This window comes from Nicotiana tomentosiformis, chromosome 8 (genome assembly GCF_000390325.3).
Source record: "Nicotiana tomentosiformis chromosome 8, ASM39032v3, whole genome shotgun sequence".
Lineage (NCBI taxonomy): Eukaryota > Viridiplantae > Streptophyta > Magnoliopsida > Solanales > Solanaceae > Nicotiana > Nicotiana tomentosiformis.
Window position 1 is genome coordinate 100,003,195 of NC_090819.1, and position 20,924 is coordinate 100,024,118.

At 41.6% G+C, this 20,924-nt stretch overlaps 2 protein-coding genes and 1 pseudogene across 3 annotated transcripts; 1 reads left to right on the plus strand and 2 right to left on the minus strand.

The window, feature by feature from the left end:
- Positions 1-225: 225 nt before the first annotated feature.
- Positions 226-6,802, minus strand: LOC104095806 (uncharacterized). 2 transcript variants are annotated; one of them, XM_009602022.4, is made up of 2 exons: positions 6,331-6,802; positions 226-2,463 (listed from the first exon to the last, which is right to left on the minus strand). In XM_009602022.4, exons 1-2 carry the CDS (start codon positions 6,396-6,398, stop codon positions 1,419-1,421), a joined length of 1,113 nt encoding a protein of 370 aa, XP_009600317.1. In that variant the 5' UTR covers positions 6,399-6,802; the 3' UTR covers positions 226-1,418. The 2 variants fall into 2 exon arrangements, 1 of the variants encoding a protein (XP_009600317.1); XR_686184.4 differs by lacking the exon at positions 226-2,463 and adding an exon at positions 4,675-5,046.
- A 3,602-nt stretch (positions 6,803-10,404) lies between these two features.
- LOC138897893 (uncharacterized) lies at positions 10,405-13,266 on the plus strand. The gene is made up of 4 exons (XM_070183914.1): positions 10,405-10,678; positions 11,291-11,860; positions 12,502-12,560; positions 12,844-13,266. The coding sequence occupies exons 1-4, from the start codon at positions 10,405-10,407 to the stop codon at positions 13,264-13,266; spliced, it is 1,326 nt and encodes a 441-aa protein (XP_070040015.1).
- A 4,727-nt stretch (positions 13,267-17,993) lies between these two features.
- On the minus strand, positions 17,994-20,325 carry LOC104095805 (uncharacterized; annotated as a pseudogene).
- Between the last annotated feature and the right edge of the window lie 599 nt (positions 20,326-20,924).

The window sequence follows — 20,924 nt, forward strand, 5'->3', positions numbered from 1 at the left end:
CACTCGTTTTATTTTTCACTCTTTTTTCTTTCTTGTTCACTCAATTTTCCTTCTTTTTCTCTCTTTTTCTTTATCATTTCGGTTTATTTTTCACTCAGATTGTCTATAGCTATGATCGAATGTGATAGGGATTGCCTACGTATCATGACGCCGCATGAATCAGATCATTACGTAGTTCAGGAAACTAATACAGAATAAAAGAAAAGAAAATTTTGGTTTTTTCAATATTTCGTTAAATAAAATCTTTTTTTGGGGGGTTTTTCTATTACAAAGACTTCGGAAATACTGACGATTAAACATACAGACTAAAAACAGAAAACAAACAGACTTGGAAAAGAAAAACAGACTTGAAAAGGTAAAATACATGCTCAAAGCAAAAAAATTAAAAAAAACAAAAATTAGGAATACATAAGAGCCTCCAACACTACTCCGGGGGGCCGCGGGACATTAGTCGGTCTCGACGCGGGCCTGCGTGCAATCTCTTCTTGAAGGTACTCTAAATAAGCCATCACCTGACGGAAAAAAGTCATCACAGAAGCAAAGAACATGGACCTGGTCATATCTTCGCATTCATGGCACTTCATTACAACATAATGAGCGATTTCTTTAATCCTCATTCTAATGATACCCTTTTCTTAGAGCAGGCGTCCAATTTGCTGAGACCGGGCCTCCAACACTTGCGTGGGTGAGTGGTTTTGGTCTTGCAATTGCTTCATGTCTTCTTCCAATCGGGAAATCAATATATAGCAATGCTCTCTTTCCACTTTGAAATCCTTTATTTGCTAGACCATTTCATTTTCAAGAGTGGTCAGCTTTTTCTTTAAGATCGTGACTCCTCTGTCATACTTTTGCTTTAACTATTGAACAAAGCTTGTCCTTTCTTTTGCATTTTTTGTCAATTTTGCCCAAGCTTTTGCCAATTCATCCTCGGCCTTTGTCAGATCAAACCCATAATCATGAACTTTCCGCATCAGATTGCTTATGAGTCTTTCATCTTTTTCGTTTCTTATCAGGTTTTCAACGACTATTTTCATTTTCTGAATCTGAGCCTGGAGGGCTTCGTTTTCCTGAGCCAACTTTTTCTTTTCCCCTTCATCCACAGCAGCCTACAAACTACTATCAAATTTGATGTTTCTGATTTGATATTCCAGTTTGCTTATGGTAGCCCGGTAATCATTCTCTTTGGCTAACCAAGCCCATTGTTCATACGATGTGTCGACAAATTCTTGGATATGAGGCCTTTTAGTTGGTCTTTCAGATTCGTCATTCGTCGCAACTCTCTTTACATACCAAGCGACATAACCAGGTAATGTCTCACCCCTGGACAAATCACGTACTCGGGTATTTGCCCCCAAATACTGGCATTCTCTCCGAATTTAGCGAACCACTTCTTCGGGAAATTGGCCATCGGAGCGGATTTAGACTACATAAGTACTAAGATCTTCATCTCTAGGAACTGTCTGGCATCTTCCAAGTTGTCTCAAAACCCGGTACGGGGCATAGGGTTGGATGCTTCGGAGACCCATTAGAAGGAAGTAGGGACCTGTGACGGGCATGTAAACAATCTCATCAATGGGAAGCCAACCCAATGTCCACTCTATCTTATCTGCGGTTATAAAACGAAGGCGGGATATCCAATCTTTGACCCCTTCTGGCATTTCGAATCCTGTCACTCGTGTACCAAACTCTTCGATGCAGTTCTTTCTCGTAGACCTGTAGTTCATGTATCGGGGACGGTGACAAAGGTGCTCGATCATCCATATTTGCAACAGTAGATTGCATCCCTCGAAGAACCTGACTCCGGCCTTACAGGATGTGAGGGCTCGGTATATATCTGATACGAACATGGGTGCAAGGGTGTTCTTAGCCTGGGTAATCAAAACATGGACAACTCCGGCTACACGCAAATCAAAGTGCCCGTCCTCCCTCGGAAACACTAAATGTCCTAAAAATGACACCATGAAGGAAAAACATCTATGTGTTTCCCACTTTGATCGGTTTCCCTTACCGCAGAGTCCATTTTCTAGGTCCTCGAATCCCCTTAAATGCCCATACTGTTGGTATAGAAAGTGAAAAGTGGAAGCTCCACTTGCTAGACTTTCAGTCTTGATCTGCATGTTTATTTTCAGTAGGTCTAGAAACTTGTGAGGGGTAACGGTCCTTGGAGATATCAGATACTTGTGTCTTAATCCCTCCGTATTCTCGGCATAGCCCGCCATTTCTTCCAAGGTAGGTGTAAGCTCAAAATCTGAGAAGTGCAGAACATTGTGAGCGGGGACCCAGAATGACACTAATGCCTCTATCAAATCACTTCTAGGTTGAATTTTCAATAGTCCAGTAAGTGCCCCTAGGTATCGGTTGACCTTGTCTTGCCCTAGTTTTCCCAAGTCCTCCCACCACATGTGGAGTGCTAGTGGAATCTGATCCATAACCTTTACCGGTAAATTCTGAACAGTGCTCATTCTGTACATTTTTAAATTAGGGTGACTAGGTTAAAACATGTGAGTTTTGTTTGAAAGTGATCAGAAAATATTATTTTTGCAAAATTCAATTTAAAACAAATCACGACTACTTTTGCAAATACGGCCCTTCAGCACTTCAGAAGGGAAGATTTTAGGGCTATATTTGCTAAATGGCCAAAAACTAGAAAAAAGGACCATAGGCGGCTATTCTTGCAAAGACGGACTTCTGGCATCCGATCGGGACATTTCTGGCTATTTGGACAAAAACGACATCACATAATCTTTATTTATGACAAAATGACGACATTTCATATTTTGATTATTTTTGCAAAAGCGGGGCTGGACCCGATAAGGGTTGCCTACGTATCCCACGTCCGGTGGGAATCAAACCTGCGTAGTTCGGTAAGTTTTGACGCAACAGGAAAATATGATGGCGGAGTTTTGGGATTTTCGGAACACCGGGTAATTTTCTCTCTCCTACCTCAATCTTGGTTTTTCTTTATTTTATTTCCTTATTCTAGAAGCCGATCAACATGCAAGCCGAAACAAATAAATGCACAAGTAGCATGTAAAATGCATCAGGATGGCCTTTTTTTCGGGTACACCTGTCCTAGACGGACCCAACTCCTGTATTGAGTCCCTAAAGTCAAATGCACGTGATACAAACAAGTGTTCCTACTAGGGATCCGGCATGAGGTTATGTTATTCTAGGTTTAAAACCTGGGTGTATTGTTCTAGACCTGGCTTACCCGAGTGGACAACTCGAGCCAAGGTGGGGCAACGTACCGGTAACTAAAAGACCATCCGGCTTTGTAACTGATCTGATCCTCGTTCTAAATTAGGGTATGGCACTAACAGAAAAGAAGTCACGCCAGCGTGCACTTCCAAGAAAATTTAGAAGACTCAGAGAGAAGAAGGGTTTCGTAACAGTTTTATATACAGTTCACGGCAATATCAAAGCAGTAAAGAGCGGCAATTATCACATTAGGCTAAAACACGCAAAAAAAAATTAGATAATAAACAAAAGCCAAGTATAAAAGTCATCTAAACTCGAATTCTGAACCCTGAACCAGAGATTCTGGATTCGCTCCCAAGCATAGTCGCCAGAGCTGTCACACCTCCTTTTTCCCGAAGGGGATAGGGAGTTTTTCCAATTTAAGTGACATTATTCGAGATGGGATTATTTATTTAATTTCAGAGTCGCTACTTGGGATAATTTATGGTGTCCCAAGTCACCGGTTTATTTTAAATCCCAAATCGAGAAAATTTGACTCTTATTTATGGTCCGCGAACACAGAAGACCGGGTAAGGAATTCTGTTAACCTGGAAAAGGGTGTGAGGTACTCCCGATTCCGTGGTTCTAGCACGGTCGCTTAACTATTAATAATTGGCCTAATTATCTGATTAATTACAAATTTTAAAACCATTGTGCATTTTTAACCTTTTTAACCGCTTTTAATTATTTATGGAATTTGTTCGAACAAGCCGCGATGTCACGCACTCATTTATTTTTGTACACATTGTGAATCGCGTCACAGGAACCGTACCCACGATCTACAACATGTTTATTTTATTATTGTTTGAAATTATGGTCAGAGTCACATGAAATGAGCACCCGAATTTTGGGAATTACATATCACAACTACATTGCGGGAACCGTACCCGTAATTGTGATGATTTAATTACGCGCCTAAAGCAAACTACGGTGTTTGATTATTTTCCTAAACTTATGAGATTTGTTGTAAGGTTGCAACTATGGCGAAGAAACTTCTGGGATTGAGATTACGATTCATTTTTAAAAACAACTAAATTATCGGTTCTTTTAAATTAAATCAGAACTAGCAAAGATTTTGTTGGTTAGGATTTCACCAAAATTACACATTTTGATTACACAATAGAACGTAATTTAGCCAAAGGAAACAGCTAAGGAATTTAAGAATTCAATATTGAAAGAGGGAATTCATTCATGTAACCATCTTATTATAATAAAGTGGGTCACAAGCTTGTCAAGACCCCAAATTTACTGGGCCACGTAACAGAGTCCAGTTGACTCTGAGTTGAGTGCAAGCCCAAATGCACTTGCGCAGACGGGGCCTAATTTCTCAAACTCTGACCAAAACATTTGGGTTTTCTGTATTGAACCCATCAATGAGAGAATTTTCTGGGGCAGATTATAGTGTAAAACAGCAAGAAATTAATCACAAGGAAGGAATAGTCGTCAATTAATCAAATAGATGATAAATTTAAGCATGCATTACAATGGTATTAATAATAAAAATCTGAATCTAAATCTTTAAACATCTGACACTAAAAGATCCTAACTTGCATGCTTTGTATCTTCCAAATTGAGGGTTGAATCTTTTGTATAAGCATGAGTTAAACACATTGTCGAAGAACCTCGCATTACAGGGCAAAATGTACCAAAACAAATCAAACATTACATAAAACATATTGCTATCAAACCTTATGAAACTCCTGCCTAGCCCCACAAACAAGAGTCATAGCCTCAAATTATCATAAACTCCTCAGTACTCTTTTCCAGAACAGGTTACACAATGAAACTCCAGAAATTTCACACATAACACTGATCAAATTAGAAATACTCTTTAATAAATTACCACACAAACAAAATAGCATGTGATTCAAATTTTAGCAGCATGCTTTTAAAGATCAATTGTATCAAACAAATCATCACTAAACTTGCAACTGTAATCACAAGAGAAAGCACATAGCGAGCATATTGCAACAAATCACACGATATTATGATATTGAATCAGTGATTATGGTGAGTACATTACGTAAATTGAGACACATACCTCAAAATCAAGAGATAAGCTTAGCGGAACCAAATAAAGCTAAGAACAAAACCAAGAACTGAAGCTCAGCTAATAACAGCAGAAGGCAGAAGGAAACAGCTTCAAAAATTTCAGCTAAACCAACCAAGTGACAACAACAGATTTAGCAACTTCTTTCAACTTTGAAGAAAACCAGAAGTTAAAAATCCAATCCAACAGAGAAGACAACTCGACAAAAGAAACTCGCTGGAATTTTCAGTGATTTCCTTTGATGTAAAACAGTGTAAAATGCCAAAAACCTCCAAATTTCTTCTGTAAGTATGTATGCTTTTTTAGAGAGAGTAAAATGTAGAAATTAACGTGTCTGAGTAAAGGAACGTGAGGTCTCTTATATAGGAAAAGGGTGAGGGAACAATTCTTGGGAATGCAGTCCCTAAAATTTAGGGGGAAAAGAATCTTTTTAACAGAAAATGGACAGTTGTTGGGACAACTGTCCATTCAGCTATTTACTCACATTTTTTCAGCTCTTTTACTTCTGATTTTAACCCTTTTAAACCCCAAAATCTGATCTAATTCAGTTGTTTTATTACATTTTAGTCCCTTGTCTCTATTCTAGAACTTTCTCAAACAGTTATAGCCTAAGATTCTTTCAAATTCAAAGACTACGTTGCCCTCCCAACCTTCTGTAATTACCCCTCCCTTTATCTTGCCCTCAATTACCATTATCTCTTAACCTTTCCTTGATATTCAATTCAAAATTCTTAAACAAACATACTTGAATTAATTAAGCTGAGAATGAACATAATCAATAAACTAACTAAAACAAACGACAAACAATCCTAAATAAAGACTGATCAAGCACAGAATTATGAGTGAACTAGCAACTAAATAAATAATTTCTTAACAGGCTAAATCACAACAATAATCAACACTAAACTACTGAAACCTTAGCTAACCTAACCGAACTAAATGTTCTTAAGTCACTAAATGCAATCAACACACAAAAACAGTAACATTGAATTATGCAATTAAAATAAAGAAAACCTGAAGGATTGAAAAAAGGAAGTACCTACCGATGAACACAATCAGACTTTAAGAAATCCGACCAATGGTCGATATCGATGTGTGAGCATTGATTCATGCTTGAAAAGTAGAACCAACGCTACACAAAGCAATAATGACCATGGCCGGCCAGCGAGGTTGAGTAACCCAAACTGACAATTGAGAAATGTCACGAAACCAACATTTGGTAACTCCTAACACGAGCCAACAACTGATGCGGCCGCAAATTTAGAATAAAAAACAAAGGGGGGGTATTCTAAACAAAGGGGGGCGGGGGGAAGCTAGGGTTTCTGGCCCTTTTTTAGATCTGAAATTCGGGGATTTTGGTTGGTTTTATGGTGAAATTGGAGGTAGGTTGGTGTTGAGGATGGAGAGAGGAGTACAGGGTGTGAATTTGAGGGGGTTTGGAGTAACGCCGCCGCCGTAGGCGATTGCCTACAGCGGAGGTTTGACAGAGAGGTGAGAGATTGAGTTATGGGGAGTCTAAGGTTTGGGGGTCTAATTTCGGACACTTTTAAGAGAAAGTGAGGGTCAGTTGCGAGCCGTTGGATCAAAATGATCAACGGTTGGGGATTAACCAAGATGAAACGGCGTCGTTTCGTTTATTTGGGCCATTGAATTTTGGCACAGATTCTAATTAAAACCCAAAATGAACCTTAGCTCCTTTTCTTTGTTTTCTTTCTTCTTCTTTTTTTTTAAAATTTTAAAATCCTAACCTAATTAATTAAAAACCTAGATTAGGTCCTAAATCAAAATCTAATTTGTGAAATAAACCTAATTAAATATTCCTAACATTTGAAAAATTAATTTAGCTTAAAATAACGAAAGGAAATTGATACTTTAAAATTAAAAGCTACAGATATAAAAATGACGAATATTTTTTGTGATTTTTGTCTAATAATGTAGTTAACTCAAGTAATTAAATCCTAAATACAATTAAGACCTAAGATTCTATGTAATGAATAATTAAATATTTTTTTGGTATTTTTCATGACTTTAAAATATTAAACGTGCATAAAAATGCAACTAAATGCAAACAATTAACAAAACATTCCTATAAATCATAAAACAATTAACAAAAAATCTATTAGTGAATTTTTGTAGGAGTATTTTAATCGAGAAAAAATTACGTGCTCACAGGCTCCGCAGATGCGGATATAGTGCCGCATGTGCGAAAAGCCCGGGCAGAACATATAAAAATGGGACTTCGAGATTTTTCACCATTTTCACATTTTGGAACTCGGATTTCGGAGGATTGTGAGGAGTATTTTGAAGTTTTTACTGAGTAAAGTTCCTTGTGCCTATTTATCTTCAATAATGGTGTTTCCCCACTGATTTTACACCTAGTTGGTGGGTTTTTTAGGTGAAATTTGGGATATTAGGGCTTAAGAATTGGAGAGTGGGGATTTGGAGGGGCAAATGATGTCGTATTTGGATAAATTTAGTATGGTTAGACTCGTGAGTAAATGGGCTTTTGGATTTTGTGACTTTTTTCGGATTTCGAGATGTAGGCCCAAAGGCTGGGTTTGAGCCGATTTCGGATTTTTGGCTCTAATTTAGTAGTTTTCTTGTGGCATTGGTCCCTTTAGACTATATTAATTGTGTTATACCTACTTGTGGCTAGATTCGGGGCGTTTGGAGGCAGATTTGAGAGGCAAAGGCATTGCGGAGTAGAGATTTTCTTGGTTTGAGATAAGTAACGCTTTCAAACTTGGTCTTGAGGATTTGAAACCCCAAATTATGTGTTATGCGACTGGTATTGAGGTGACGCACATGCCAAGTGACGGGCGTGCGAGTGTGCACCGTGAGAATTGAGACCTGGTCGGTACCATGTCACTATATAGTGAATCTATCTTGTCGATATTCGTGTTTTCACTATGTGATATAGTAGTTGAGCTTTCAATCATGCTAGATATCATGTTTAGGCTTTATGCCGATACTGTTGGGACCCATAGTGGTCGTTTCTTACTGTCATCTCACTGATTGCATTGATATTTCATACTCAATCATGTACTTGCATTTCATATCATATTTCAGTCTCAGTTGTTACTTATTGATACATCATGTCATTGTTTCGAGCTAGTTTTCATGATATTGTGAGCCCGTGAGTGAGACTGGAGAGAATGATGACTGAGTGAGGCCGCGAGCCTGATTATGAGTTACAGTTATGGGATCGGGCTGCACGCCGCATCGGTTATACTGATTTGTGATAGCGCTTGGGCTGTAGGAGCCCTTCCGAAGTCTGTAACACACTCCCAGTGAGCGCGGCTGATATTATTGAGGGATGGATCTTCCCTGGACATGAATCTTGTCTGAAGTACTTGATACTGGACATAGATCTTCTCTACAAGGCAGGATTGCCCATTTCCTCGGTACTGAGTGACTTACTGTCAGTGATGTATATGTTCCGGGATGGATCTTCCCTGGACCGCATGGGCCATATACAGTACCGAGTGGTTGAGCATGTGAGAGTGTAAGCACATGAGGCAGATAGTGCGATACATCCCATACAGCATGTGCATTGGCATGTAGAGATAGTGGAGTCATATTCTTTACTCTATCCGGATCTGTTTTTACTTTACTGTTTTGAGCTGTCTATTTAACTTGAAAGCATGTCTACGTTTCTGCACAGTTATTTCTATCTTATCTGTATCGGTTGAGTTAGTCACTACCTTTCAGTCCAAAGTTTGGACCTATTACATACTGAGTTGGATGTACTCACATTACTCCATGCACCTCGTGTGCAGATCCAGGCGACTCTGTTCGCGGCGGCGGTTGCTGAGTGAGGCTTCAGAGTTTGGAGACTATTAAGGTAGTTGCACAGCGTTCGCAGGTCTTGACTCTCCTTCTTTTATCATTAGTTGTATTTTCAGTTATTTCTCTAGACACTGTAGTGGATTGTATTCTGAATAGACGCTCGTGTACTCAGTGGCACCCCGGTTTTGTGTTAGTTTGTATAGTATTTTGGGATTTATCCTGTTTCAAAAAGGTTTCTTTATTGTTAATTGTTTCCGTCTTTATCTTTAAAAGTTATTTTTTACTGTGATGAGTTGATAATAGAGGCTGGCCTAGTTCCACGATAGGCGCCATCACGATAGTTGATTTTGGGTCATGACAAGTTGGTATCATAGCCTAGGTTACATAGGTCTCACGAGTCATGAGCGGGTTTAGTAGAGTTTTGTGGATCGGTACGGAAACATCTGTACTTATCTTCAAGAGGCTACAGAACGCTTAGGAAACTTCACATTCTTGAATTCTTATCGTGCGAACCTATTGATACTGGTAACTAAACTTATATTATTCTATTCTCTCACAGATGGTGAGGACACGTGCTACTAGGCAGGACGGACAACCACCAGTGCCACTAGTCGGGGACGCGAGAGGCCGAGGTCACGGTAGAGGCCTTGTTAGGGGCAGGGGTAGGGCTCGCATAGTAGATAGGGCAGCACCAACAAATCCACCAGTTGCCCCAATTCAGGATCAGGTCCCAGTTGTAGATGCACCAGCGGGACCAGCTCAAGCACCAGTTGTGCCCATCATGTCAGGAGGCCTTAGCTCATATTCCGACCGTGTGCACCAGTCTTGCTCAGGTGGTCTCTGTTTCTACTGCAACCGCTGCTTCCCAAGTCGGGGGAGGTACTCAGACTCCCTCCGCCTACACACCAGAGCAGGTGGTACAGGGACTCAAGACACTGGGGGCACCACCAGCCCAGCTGGTTGTAGCTGCTCAGGATTATGTGGTCCTTGTCATGCCTGATGATGAGCAGCGTAGATTGGAGAGGTTTGGGAGACTCCAGCCTCCATATTTCAGCGGTGCAGAGGGAGAGGATGCGCAGGGTTTCTTGGATAAGTATCAAAGGATCCTCCATATAGCAGGTATTTTGGAGACCAATGGGGTCTCATTCACTACTTTCAGGTTTACTGGAGCTGCCTTGATCTGGTGGGAGGCTTATGAGAGGCGTAGGACGGTTGGTGAAGCGCCACTTACGTGGCAAGAGTTCTCCGTTCTCTTCTTGGAGAAGTATGTGCCGCAGTCTCGGAGAGAGAAGCTGCGCAGACAGTTCGAGAGGTTGTGTTAGGATGAGATGGTTGTGATGCAGTACGAGATGAGATTTTCTGAGTTAGCCCGTCATGTTGTTTGGTTGGTTCCCACAGATAGGGAGAGGATTAGGAGGTTCATTGATGGCCTCACATTTCAGTTGCAGATACTTATGACCAGAGAGAGGGTGTCTAGTGCTACCTTTGATGAGGTTGTTGACATTGCTCAGGAGATAGAGTCGGTCCGCAATCAGGAGTGGGTTGAGAGGGAGGCCAAAAGGTCTTGTGGATTAGGTAGCTTTGGTAGTGTTCCTTCTGGAGGTTAGTTTCACCACGACAGAGGTCGTCCTTACAGACATGCTCAGACGGCCCGTCCAGTTCATCGTGGGGCATCATCTGGCCATAGTTCTCAAATTTCTCAGCAGGGCCACTCATCTCTCAGTGCCCTTCCATCTCAGAGTTCGTCTCATACACCATCAGCTCAAGGTTCATCTATGTCGGGGCTTTCTAGCTGTTATCCTGGTGCTCGGGGCTACTTTCAGTCCCCACCGCTATTTTCAGGGAGAGGTTGCTTTAAGTGTGGAGATTTGGGTCATATCAAGAGGTACTGTCCCCGCCTTTCGGGAGGTTCATCTCAGTAGAGGGGTCAGCCTTCGACTTCAGCACCAGTTACTTCACCACCCGCCCAGCCAGCTTGGAGTGGAGCTCAGTTAGCTAGAGGTCACCCTAGAGGGGGAGGCCGATCAGGTGGAGGTCAAGCCAGTTTCTATGCACTCCCTGCCATGCTAGATGCCATAGCTTTAGACACAGTGGTCACAAGTATTATCTCTGTATGTCATCGAGATGCTTCTGTATTATTTGACCCTGGTTCCACCTATTCATATGTGTCATTATATTTTGCTCATTATCTGAACATGTCCCGTGAGTCTCTAGTTTCATCTGTTCGTGTATCTACGCCGGTGGGCGATACTATTGTTATGGACCGCGTATACCGGTCGTGTGTAGTGACTATTGGAGGATTAGAGACTAGAGTTGATCTGTTTCTGCTTAGTATGGTTGATTTTGATGTGATATTGGGCATGGATTGGTTGTCTCCATGTCATGCTATTCTGGGCTGTCACGTTAAGACGGTGACATTCGCTATGTCGGGGTTACCACGTATTGAGTGGAGAGGTTCATTGGATTATGTTCCCAGTAGAGTGATTTCATTCTTGAAGGCCCAGCAGATGGTTGGGAAGGGTTTTCTTTCTTATTTGGCCTTTGTGAGGGATGTCAGTGCAGAGACCCCTACTATTGATTCTATTCCGGTGGTGCGAGATTTTCCGGATGTATTTCCTCCAGACCTGCTGGGTATGCCATCGGACATGGATATTGACTTCGATATTGATTTGGTGCCGGGAATTCAGCCCATTTTTATTCCATCGTATCGTTTGGCACCGGCAGAGTTGAAGGAATTGAAGGAGCAGCTTCAGGAACTCCTTGATAAAGGGTTTATTCGGCCTAGTGTGTCACCTTGGGTTGCACCAATTCTATTTGTGAAGAAGAAGGATGGCACTATGAGAATGTGCATTGATTACAGGCAGTTTAACAAGGTCACAATCAAAAACAAGTATCCCTTGCCTCGTATTGATGATCTATTCGACCAGCTTCAGGAAGCGAGGGTATTCTCCAAGATCGATCTGAGGTCTGGGTATTACCAGTTGAAGATTAGGGACTCGGACATTATTAAGATAGCTTTCAGGACCCGTTATGCTCATTCTGAATTCCTCGTGATGTTTTTTGGGCTGACCAACGCCCCAGAAGCATTCATGCATTTGATGAACAGTATGTTCCGGCCTTATCTGGACTCATTCATTATCGTATTCATTGATGATATCCTGGTGTACTCTCGTAGCCACAAGGAGCACGCCGAACATTTGAGGGTGGTATTGCAGCGGCTGAGGGAGGATAAGCTTTATGCCAAATTCTCCAAGTGTGAGTTTTGGCTCAGTTCAGTGGTGTTCTTGGGGCACGTGGTGTCCAGTGAGGGTATTCAGGTAGATCCGAAGAAGATAGAGGTGGTCCAGAGTTGGCCCAAACCGTCCTCAGCTACAGAGATTCAGATCTTTCTTGGTTTTTTTGGTTACTACTGTTGGTTCATTCAGGGCTTCTCGTCTATTGCATCACCCTTGACCAAATTGACCCAAAAGGGTGCTCCTTTCAGGTGGTCAGACGAGTGTGAGGAGAGCTTTCAGAAGCTCAAGATTGCCTTGACCACATCTCCAGTTCTAGTTCTGCCATCAGCTTCTGGTTCTTATACAGTATATTGTGATTCTTCTCGGGTTGGTATTGGGTGTGTATTAATGTAGGAGGGTAGAGTGATTGATTATGCTTCACGTTAGTTGAAGCCCCATGAGAAGAACTACCCTGTTCATGATTTGGAGTTAGCTGCCATTGTTCACGCGTTGAAGATTTGGAGGCACTATCTCTATGGTGTGTCTTGTAAGGTATTTACTGATCATCGTAGCCTCCAGCACTTATTCAAGCAGATGGATCTCATTTTGAGGCATCGAAGATGGTTAAAGCTGCTAAAGGACTATGATATTACCATTTTGTACCATCTGGGAAAGGCCAATGTGGTGGTCGATGCCTTGAGTAGAAAGGCAGTAAGTATGGGTAGTCTTGCATTCCTTCATATTGGTGAGAGACCCCTTGCAGTTGATGTTCAGGCCTTGGCCAACCGGTTCATGAGATTGGATATTTCGGAGCCCAGTCGGGTTCTAGCTTGTATGGTTTCTCGGTCTTACTTTTTTTATCGCATCAGAGAGCGCCAATATAATGATCCTCACTTGCTTGTCCTCAAGGACAGGGTCCAGCATGGCGATGCCAGAGATGTGACTATTGGTGATGATGGGGTATTGAGGATGTAGGGCCGGATATGTGTGCCTAATGTAGATAGGCTGTGGGAGTTGATTCTTGAGAAGGTCCACAGCTCGCGGTATTCCATCCATCCGGGTGCCGCAAAGATGTATCAGGATTTGAGATAGCACTACTGGTAGAGGAGGATGAAGAAAGATATAGTTAGGTTTGTAGCTCGGTGTCTCAACTATCAGTAGGTCAAGTATGAGCATCAGAGACCGGGTGGCTTGCTTCAGAGGTTAGAGATCCCGGAGTGGAAGTGGTAGCGTATCACCATGGATTTCGTAGTTGGGCTCCCACGTACTTCGAGGAAGTTCGATGTTATTTAGGTGATTGTGGATTGGCTGACCAAATTTGCGCACTTCATTCCAGTTGGTACTACTTATTCTTCAGAGCGGTTGGCGGAGATTTACATCAGAGAGATTATTCGCCTTCATGGGGTGCCAGTTTCCATCATTTCAGATAGAGGCACGCAGTTTACATCGCAGTTTTGGAGGGTTGTGCAGCGAGAGTTGGGCACCTAGTTTGAGTTGAGTATAGTGTTTCACCCTCAGACGGACGGGCAGTCCGAGCGCACTATCCAGATATTGGAGGACATGCTACGTGCTTGTGTCATTGATTTTGGGGGTTTATGGGACCAGTTTCTGCCACTCGTGGAGTTTGCTTACAACAACAGTTATCTGTCAAGTATTCAGATGGCTCTGTATGAGACTTTATATGGGAGGCGGTGTAGACTTTATATGGGAGGCGGTGAGGCTAGGCTTTTGAGTACAGACTTGGTTGAGGATGCATTAGACAAGGTGAAATTGATCCGGGAGAGGCTTCGCACAGCGCAGTTGAGACAAAAGAGTTATACTAATAGGAAAGTCAGTGATGTGTCTTACATGGTCGGGGAAAAGGTTCTGCTGAAGGTATCACCCATGAAGGGTGTTATGAGATTTAGAAAGAAGGGATAGTTGAGCTCTCGGTTTATTGGGCCTTTTGATGTACTCCAGAGGATTGGGGAGGTGGCTTACAAGCGTGCCTTGCCACCTAGATTTTTGAGTGTGCATTCAGTATTTCATGTTTATATGCTTCGGAAGTATATCGGTGATCCGTACCATATTCTGGATTTCAGAACGATTAAGTTGGATGGTGATTTGACTTATGATGTGGAGTCGGTGGCCATTTTGGGGCGGCAGGTTCAAAAGTTGAGGTCAAATGATATAGCTTCAGTGAAAGTGCAGTGGAGAGGTCAGCCCATGGAGGAGGCTACTTGGGAGATCGAGCGGTAGAAGCGGAGCAGATATCCACACCTGTTTGAGACTTCAGGTATGTTTCTAGACCCGTTCGAGGACAAACATTTTGTTTAAGAGGTAAAGGATGTAACGACCCGGCCGGTCATTTTGAGAGTTTAGCCTTGTTCCCCCATTCTCCTGTTTCTATTGTGTTCTATTACTGTATTATGACTTACCGGGTTAGTTAGTTCGGGTCCGGGGTGATTTCGAAGTGAATTGAGACACTTAGTCTCTTAATTGGAAGTTTAAGTTGGAAAAGTCAACCGGATGTCGACTTGTATGTAAAAGACCTTGGATTTGATTTTTGATGGTTATGTTTTCTCCGTTAGGTGATTTTGGACTTAGGAGTGCGTCCGGAATGTGATTTGGAGGTCCGTAGTAGAATTAGGTTTGAACTGGCGAAAGTTGAAATTTTGGCGAATTTGACCGGCAGTGAAAATTTTGATATCGGGGTCGGATTGGAAATTTCGGGAATTTGAGTTGGTCTGTGGTGTCATTTATGACGTGTGTACAAAATTTGAGGTCAATCGGACGTGGTTTGATAGGTTTCAGAGTCGTTTGTGAAATTTGGAAGTTTAGAAGTTCATTAGACTTGAATCCGAGTGCAATCCGTGTTTTTGATGTTAATTGAGATGATTTAAGGATTCGACTAAGTTCGTATCGGGTTATAGAACGTATTGGTATGTTTGGTTTAGGTCTCGAGGTCCTCGGGGTGATTTCAGGTGGTTAATGGCTTGATTTGAGTTGAGGAATGCAGTTGAAGTGCTGCTGCTACTGTGTAACCGCACCTGCGGAGTGGGCACCGCAGGTGCGAGCATGTAGAAGTGAGGCAAGGTCGCAGATGCAACCAAGGAAGAGTTGGGCAGAGGGCGCAGGTGCGAAGGCATTTCCGCACCTGCGATGGTCGCAGAACCGGACAACAGGGCGCAGGTGCGAGTTTGGATCGCAGGTGCGATGTGACTTCCGTACCTGCGATGAGCGCAAATACGGTCTCTTGATTGCAGAAGTGGAGGCAGTGCTTAAGTGATTTTCCGCAAAAGCGGATCTTGGTCCGCATATGCGGATATAGTGCCGCAGGTGCGAAAATCCTGGGCAGAACAAATAAAAACGGGACTTCGAGATTTTTCACCATTTTCACATTTTGGAACTCGGGTTTCGGAGGATTTTGAAGTGTTTACTGAGGTAAGTTCCTTGTGCCTATTTATCTTCAATAATGGTGTTTCCCTACTGATTTTACACCTAGTTGGTGGGTTTTTGAGGTGAAATTTGGGAGATTAGGGCTTGAGAATTGGAGAGTGAATTTTGGGGATTTGGAGGGGCAAATGGTGTCGGATTTTGATAAATTTAGTATGGTTAGACTCGTGAGTGAATGAACTTTCGGGTTTTGTGACTTTTGTCGGATTTCGAGACGTGGGCTCGGGGGCCGGGTTTGAGCCGATTCCATATTTTTGGCTCTAATTTAGTAGTTTTCTTGTGGAATTGGTCCCTTTAGCTATATTAATTGTGTTGTACTGCTTGTGGCTAGATTCGGGGAATCTGGAGGCCGATTTGAGAGGCAAAGTCATTGCGGAGTAGAGATTTGTTTGGTTTGAGGTAAGTAACGCTTTCAAACTTGGTCCTGAGGGTTCGAAACCCCAAATTATGTGTTATGCGACTGGTACTGAGGTGACGCACATGCCAAGTGACGGGCGTGCGGGTGTGAACTGTGAGAATTATGACCTGGTTGGTACCATGGCACTATATAGTGACTCTATCTTGTCGATATTCGTGTTTTCACTATGTGATAAAGTAGTTGAGCTTTCAATCATGCTAGATATCATGTTTAGGCTTTATGCCGATACTGTTGGGACCCATAGTGGTCGTTTCTTACTGTCATCTCACTGATTGCATTGATATTTCATACTCAATCATGTACTTGCATTTCATATCATATTTCAGTCTCAGTTGTTACTTATTGATACATCATGTCATTGTTTCGGGTTAGTTTTCATGATATTGTGAGCCCGTGAGTGAGACTGGAGAGAATGATGACTGAGTGAGGCCGTGAGCCTGATTATGAGTTACAGTTATGGGATCGGACTGCACGCCGCATCGGTTATACTGATTTGTGATAGCGCTTGGGCTGTAGGAGCCCTTCCGAAGTCTGTAACACACCCCCAGTGAGCGTGGCTGATATTATTGAGGGATGGATCTTCCCTGGACATGGATCTTGTCCGAAATACTTGATACTGGAGATGGATCTTCTCCACAGGGCTGGATTGCCCTTTTCCTCGGTACTGAGTGACTTACAATCAGTGATGTATATGTTCCGGGATGGATCTTCCCTGAGCCGCATGGGCCATATACAGTACCGAGTGGTTGAGCATGTGAGAGTGTGAGCACATGAGGCAGATAGTGTGATACATCCCATACAGCATGTGCATTGGCATATAGAGATAGTGGAGTCATATTCTTTACTCTATCTGGATCTGTTTTTTACTTTACTGTTTTGAGCTGTCTATTTAACTTGAAAGCATGCCTACGTTTCTGCATAGTTATTTCTATCTTATCTGTATCGGTTAAGTTCGTCACTACCTTTCAGTCCAAAGTTTGGACCTGTTACTTACTGAGTTGGATGTACTCACGTTACTCCTTGCACCTCGTGTGCAGATCCAGGCGACTCTGTTCGCGACACCAGTTGCTGATTGAGGCTTCGGAGTTTGGAGACTATTAAAGTAGTTGCACAACGTTCGCAAGCCTTGACTCTCCTTCTTTATCATTAGTTGTATTTTCAGTTATTTTTCTAGACACTATAGTGGATTGTATTCTGAATAGACGCTCATGTACTCAGTGACACCTCGGTTTTGGGTTGGTTTGTATCGTATTTTGGGATTCATCCTGTTTCAAAAAGGTTTCTTTATTGGTAACTGCTTTCGTCTTTATCTTTCAAAGTTATTTTTTACTATGATGAGTTGATAAGTAGAGGCTGGCCTAGTTCCACGATAGGCGCCATCACGACAGTTGATTTTGGGTCGTGACAAGATATTTCCTTCCTCAACTTTGTAGTAAATTAACCATCATTCTTCCATCTGCTTTCCATAATAAACCTGTACCAATAAAATAAATTTACCACAAGTAAATGTTCTTTGATTAAAACTTATGTTGGCTGAAACTCTCATGCTTCATAATATTGGAAAGTACATGAACAAACTATGCACCAAACAGGGGCGGATTTATAGGTGTAATTATGGGGCACATGCACCCATGGTCTCTCCATAAAATTAGATATTTTACGTACATATTTTCTAAAATTGGTATAATATTAACTCTTGGCACCCATACTCTAAGAAGCTTGAATGGTGCACTTGGTTAAAAGTTGAATTATTTACCAAGAAGTATAGAGATCAATTCTCACTTGATATATTTTTTTCTACTTTTTTTTAGTAGTGCACCCATATACTAGAAATCCTAGATCCGCCTCTCGCGCCAAACCTTCATTGTTTATATATTAAGGGAAAGCCTTTGCCATGTAAATTCACAAAGCTAGAAACAACGTCAACTAATTCTATACATTTATCAAATAACAAGACATTTAATTTATGGCGTGGACTCTGATATGTTGAATGAGATCCAAGTTTTCCTGGCAAAATAGAAAAATGGTCATCACTTACTGACCTGAAAGAATGTTTAGAAGCTTAAAGTTACATCTCTTCAGTACTCGTTTCCCTTTTAACGAATAAAGAATCTCATGGAATATGATCGCCAGAGTAGCTCGAATCAGCAGAAACTGAGAAAAACCAAGCGGAGACATCTTGTGATTTGCTTCTGAAGAGAAGCATTTTGCCATTGGCCGGTTTCTAAACTCCAACCGTTCAAAGCCAAAATCACTCATCCAAGTAATCATCATTAAACATCATTCTAGCACTAGCACATTCCTCTATTGCTTTTGCATTCACTTCCCTTCCATACCTCCATATGTAGTTCAGACCGACGAGCAGCTCTGTAATTGCTGATTCTTTCTTCTCTTGATTTGCATAATAAAGGGTTTGTACGAGCAGCACATTCGCTCTTGAAACAAAGTTCTGATGCTCAAAGCTCCGCTCAGATTGCCATCTTATCATGTTATGAGCAAGCGGAGCGAGCCACTCTAGAATCCCCAGCATTGCTTCATTCCATTCTCCAACAAGAACCGTGTCATAAACTGATGACGTCAAGCTCTTGGCAAATGGCTTTAGTTTCGCCCTAAGCACTCCTCTTAAACTAGCCGGAGGTCTTCTCTCGCATCATGTCCAATCAAGTGAGGAGATGCCACTAGTTTCTCAATCACGATAATGACATTTGAATAATGCAGTGCTAAGGCAGCAGCTCCAAGAGTTTCTGGAGGTGCATTTAACCACCTTTTTTTCGCATTATAACTTGTCATATAAGAGCAAGTTGAATAGCCATCAGCATGTCCATTTACATTAGCTCCTTTCGTTGCACTGAGAAAACCAGAATGAAATCTTTGTGGACCAGATAGCAATTACCTACGGGAGAACCGTTCCCGATCATCATGCAGCCTTTTAGCGGACCTGTAGAGGTCAGTCGAGAATGCTTTTGATTTGGACCTTTTCCATGTAAACTTCTTCCTGAACGATCACGAGATTTCCACCACCTCATGCCGGATTTATTGAATAGAGGGAGCGGCCCAGATTTTGTTGTTGACCTTCCCAGAGGACCCGAATAGAAGCCAACAGAAGAATGTCTTCCAGGGACCGGGCTTCCCGTTGAAGTTGAACTTTTTAGGGGACCTGAATAAGAATTGTTAATGTTTCTTGTGCCCGAGATTGGCCCAGATTTGGAAAGGATACTTTCTACTGGTTCTGAGGAAAATCTAGTCAAGCCTGTTTCAGACGGGTGAACAGTTGATTGGGCATAAGCAACTGAGTGGCTACGATGGATTTGACCAGAATCTAGTTCTCTTGATGCTTTAGCCCTCATCCGCAGGATCAACTCCAAACACATGCCCGATCCTACTAAATATAGTAAACAAGGATCTTGCAAGAAGACGGACTGTGCAATCGTAAGTACTATTCCAAATAGAAACATCCTTAAGATGCTTCACCTCCTGCTGCTTACACGCAAGCTTCTTCTCGTACTCAACCAGAGTAATGTTGTCTGCATCATCATTTCCCTTCAATCTCCTCAATGTCTATTCAAGATCGGAAAGATTCTCCATTTCTTGATATAAATTTGCATTAATCACAATAAATCGTTCCATCTTCTTAACTTTCCGATCCATCTTCTTCCATGAAAGTTGCCACCCGTACGGATCAACACCAACTTTTAGAAGATCATTAAAGGCTTGCTCAAAACTCTTGAAGAAAGGGTCGTTGCATTTTTTGGCAAGCCTAGAAACAGCAATTGCGACATGTCCTAAGTTTTCAACCAACTCTGTACACATCAACCTTGCAATATAGGAATCATCGTCCGAAACTAGCTTTTTGATACCAACCGAGTTCATTATCTCATCCCTCAATCTAGCCACCTGCTTATCACTCAAAGACTGCCATACATGAACCAGTTTAGACATTAAGCTTGCAACTTCAAATGCTAGAACACCGACTAGCTCCTTTTGATGACCACCACCCTCATACTTTTTAGAATTTTTCCAGAAATTGCGAAACCAAGATTCAGCAACCATCTCTGGTATCAAGAGCGAATATTCAAGAATGATCGGAAAATCAAATTCCTCAGCAATTTAATTTTGGATAATAAACAATACAACAAAGAAAGAAGTTAGAAAAGCATGTGAATTAAAATGACACAATGAAAAATCTAACCACTTTAAACACTATGCTGGATCTATAACTAATAGTTTCTGAAAATTTTGAAGAAAATGGCACATCTTCACTTTTTGTTCTTGTTGCGGAAGCCAAATGTATATAGTGTGAATGAGTCACAACTACTATACCAAAAATTATGACAACAACTAAATAATAAACAAGACAATAAGACAACAATAAAAGAACACCAGAATTTACGAGGTTCGGCCAATTTTGCCTACTTCCTCGGACACAATCAATATTTTATTCCACTCCAAAATTACAAGTGAAATAATACTAAAGAGAGAAGATACAAATGCCTTAAGAAGATAAAAGGCAAATGAGAGGTGTATTTAAATCCTAAACATTAGGCCTCCTTTTATAGGGTGAAATTCTCATTCAAAATTGTCATCCACCGATGTGGTACTTTTGCCAATTTCAACAAATCTCCACCTTGGCAAAATTCCACATCTTCAATTTTCTCTCAATAACAAATTTTGGTTGTGTCTTCATCTTCAATCTTTAGTGTTCAACAATGTTGATCAAATCCAAACAATGTTGAAACTTGACCGCAGTCACCACTTTTGTCAGCATATCAGCAGGGTTCTC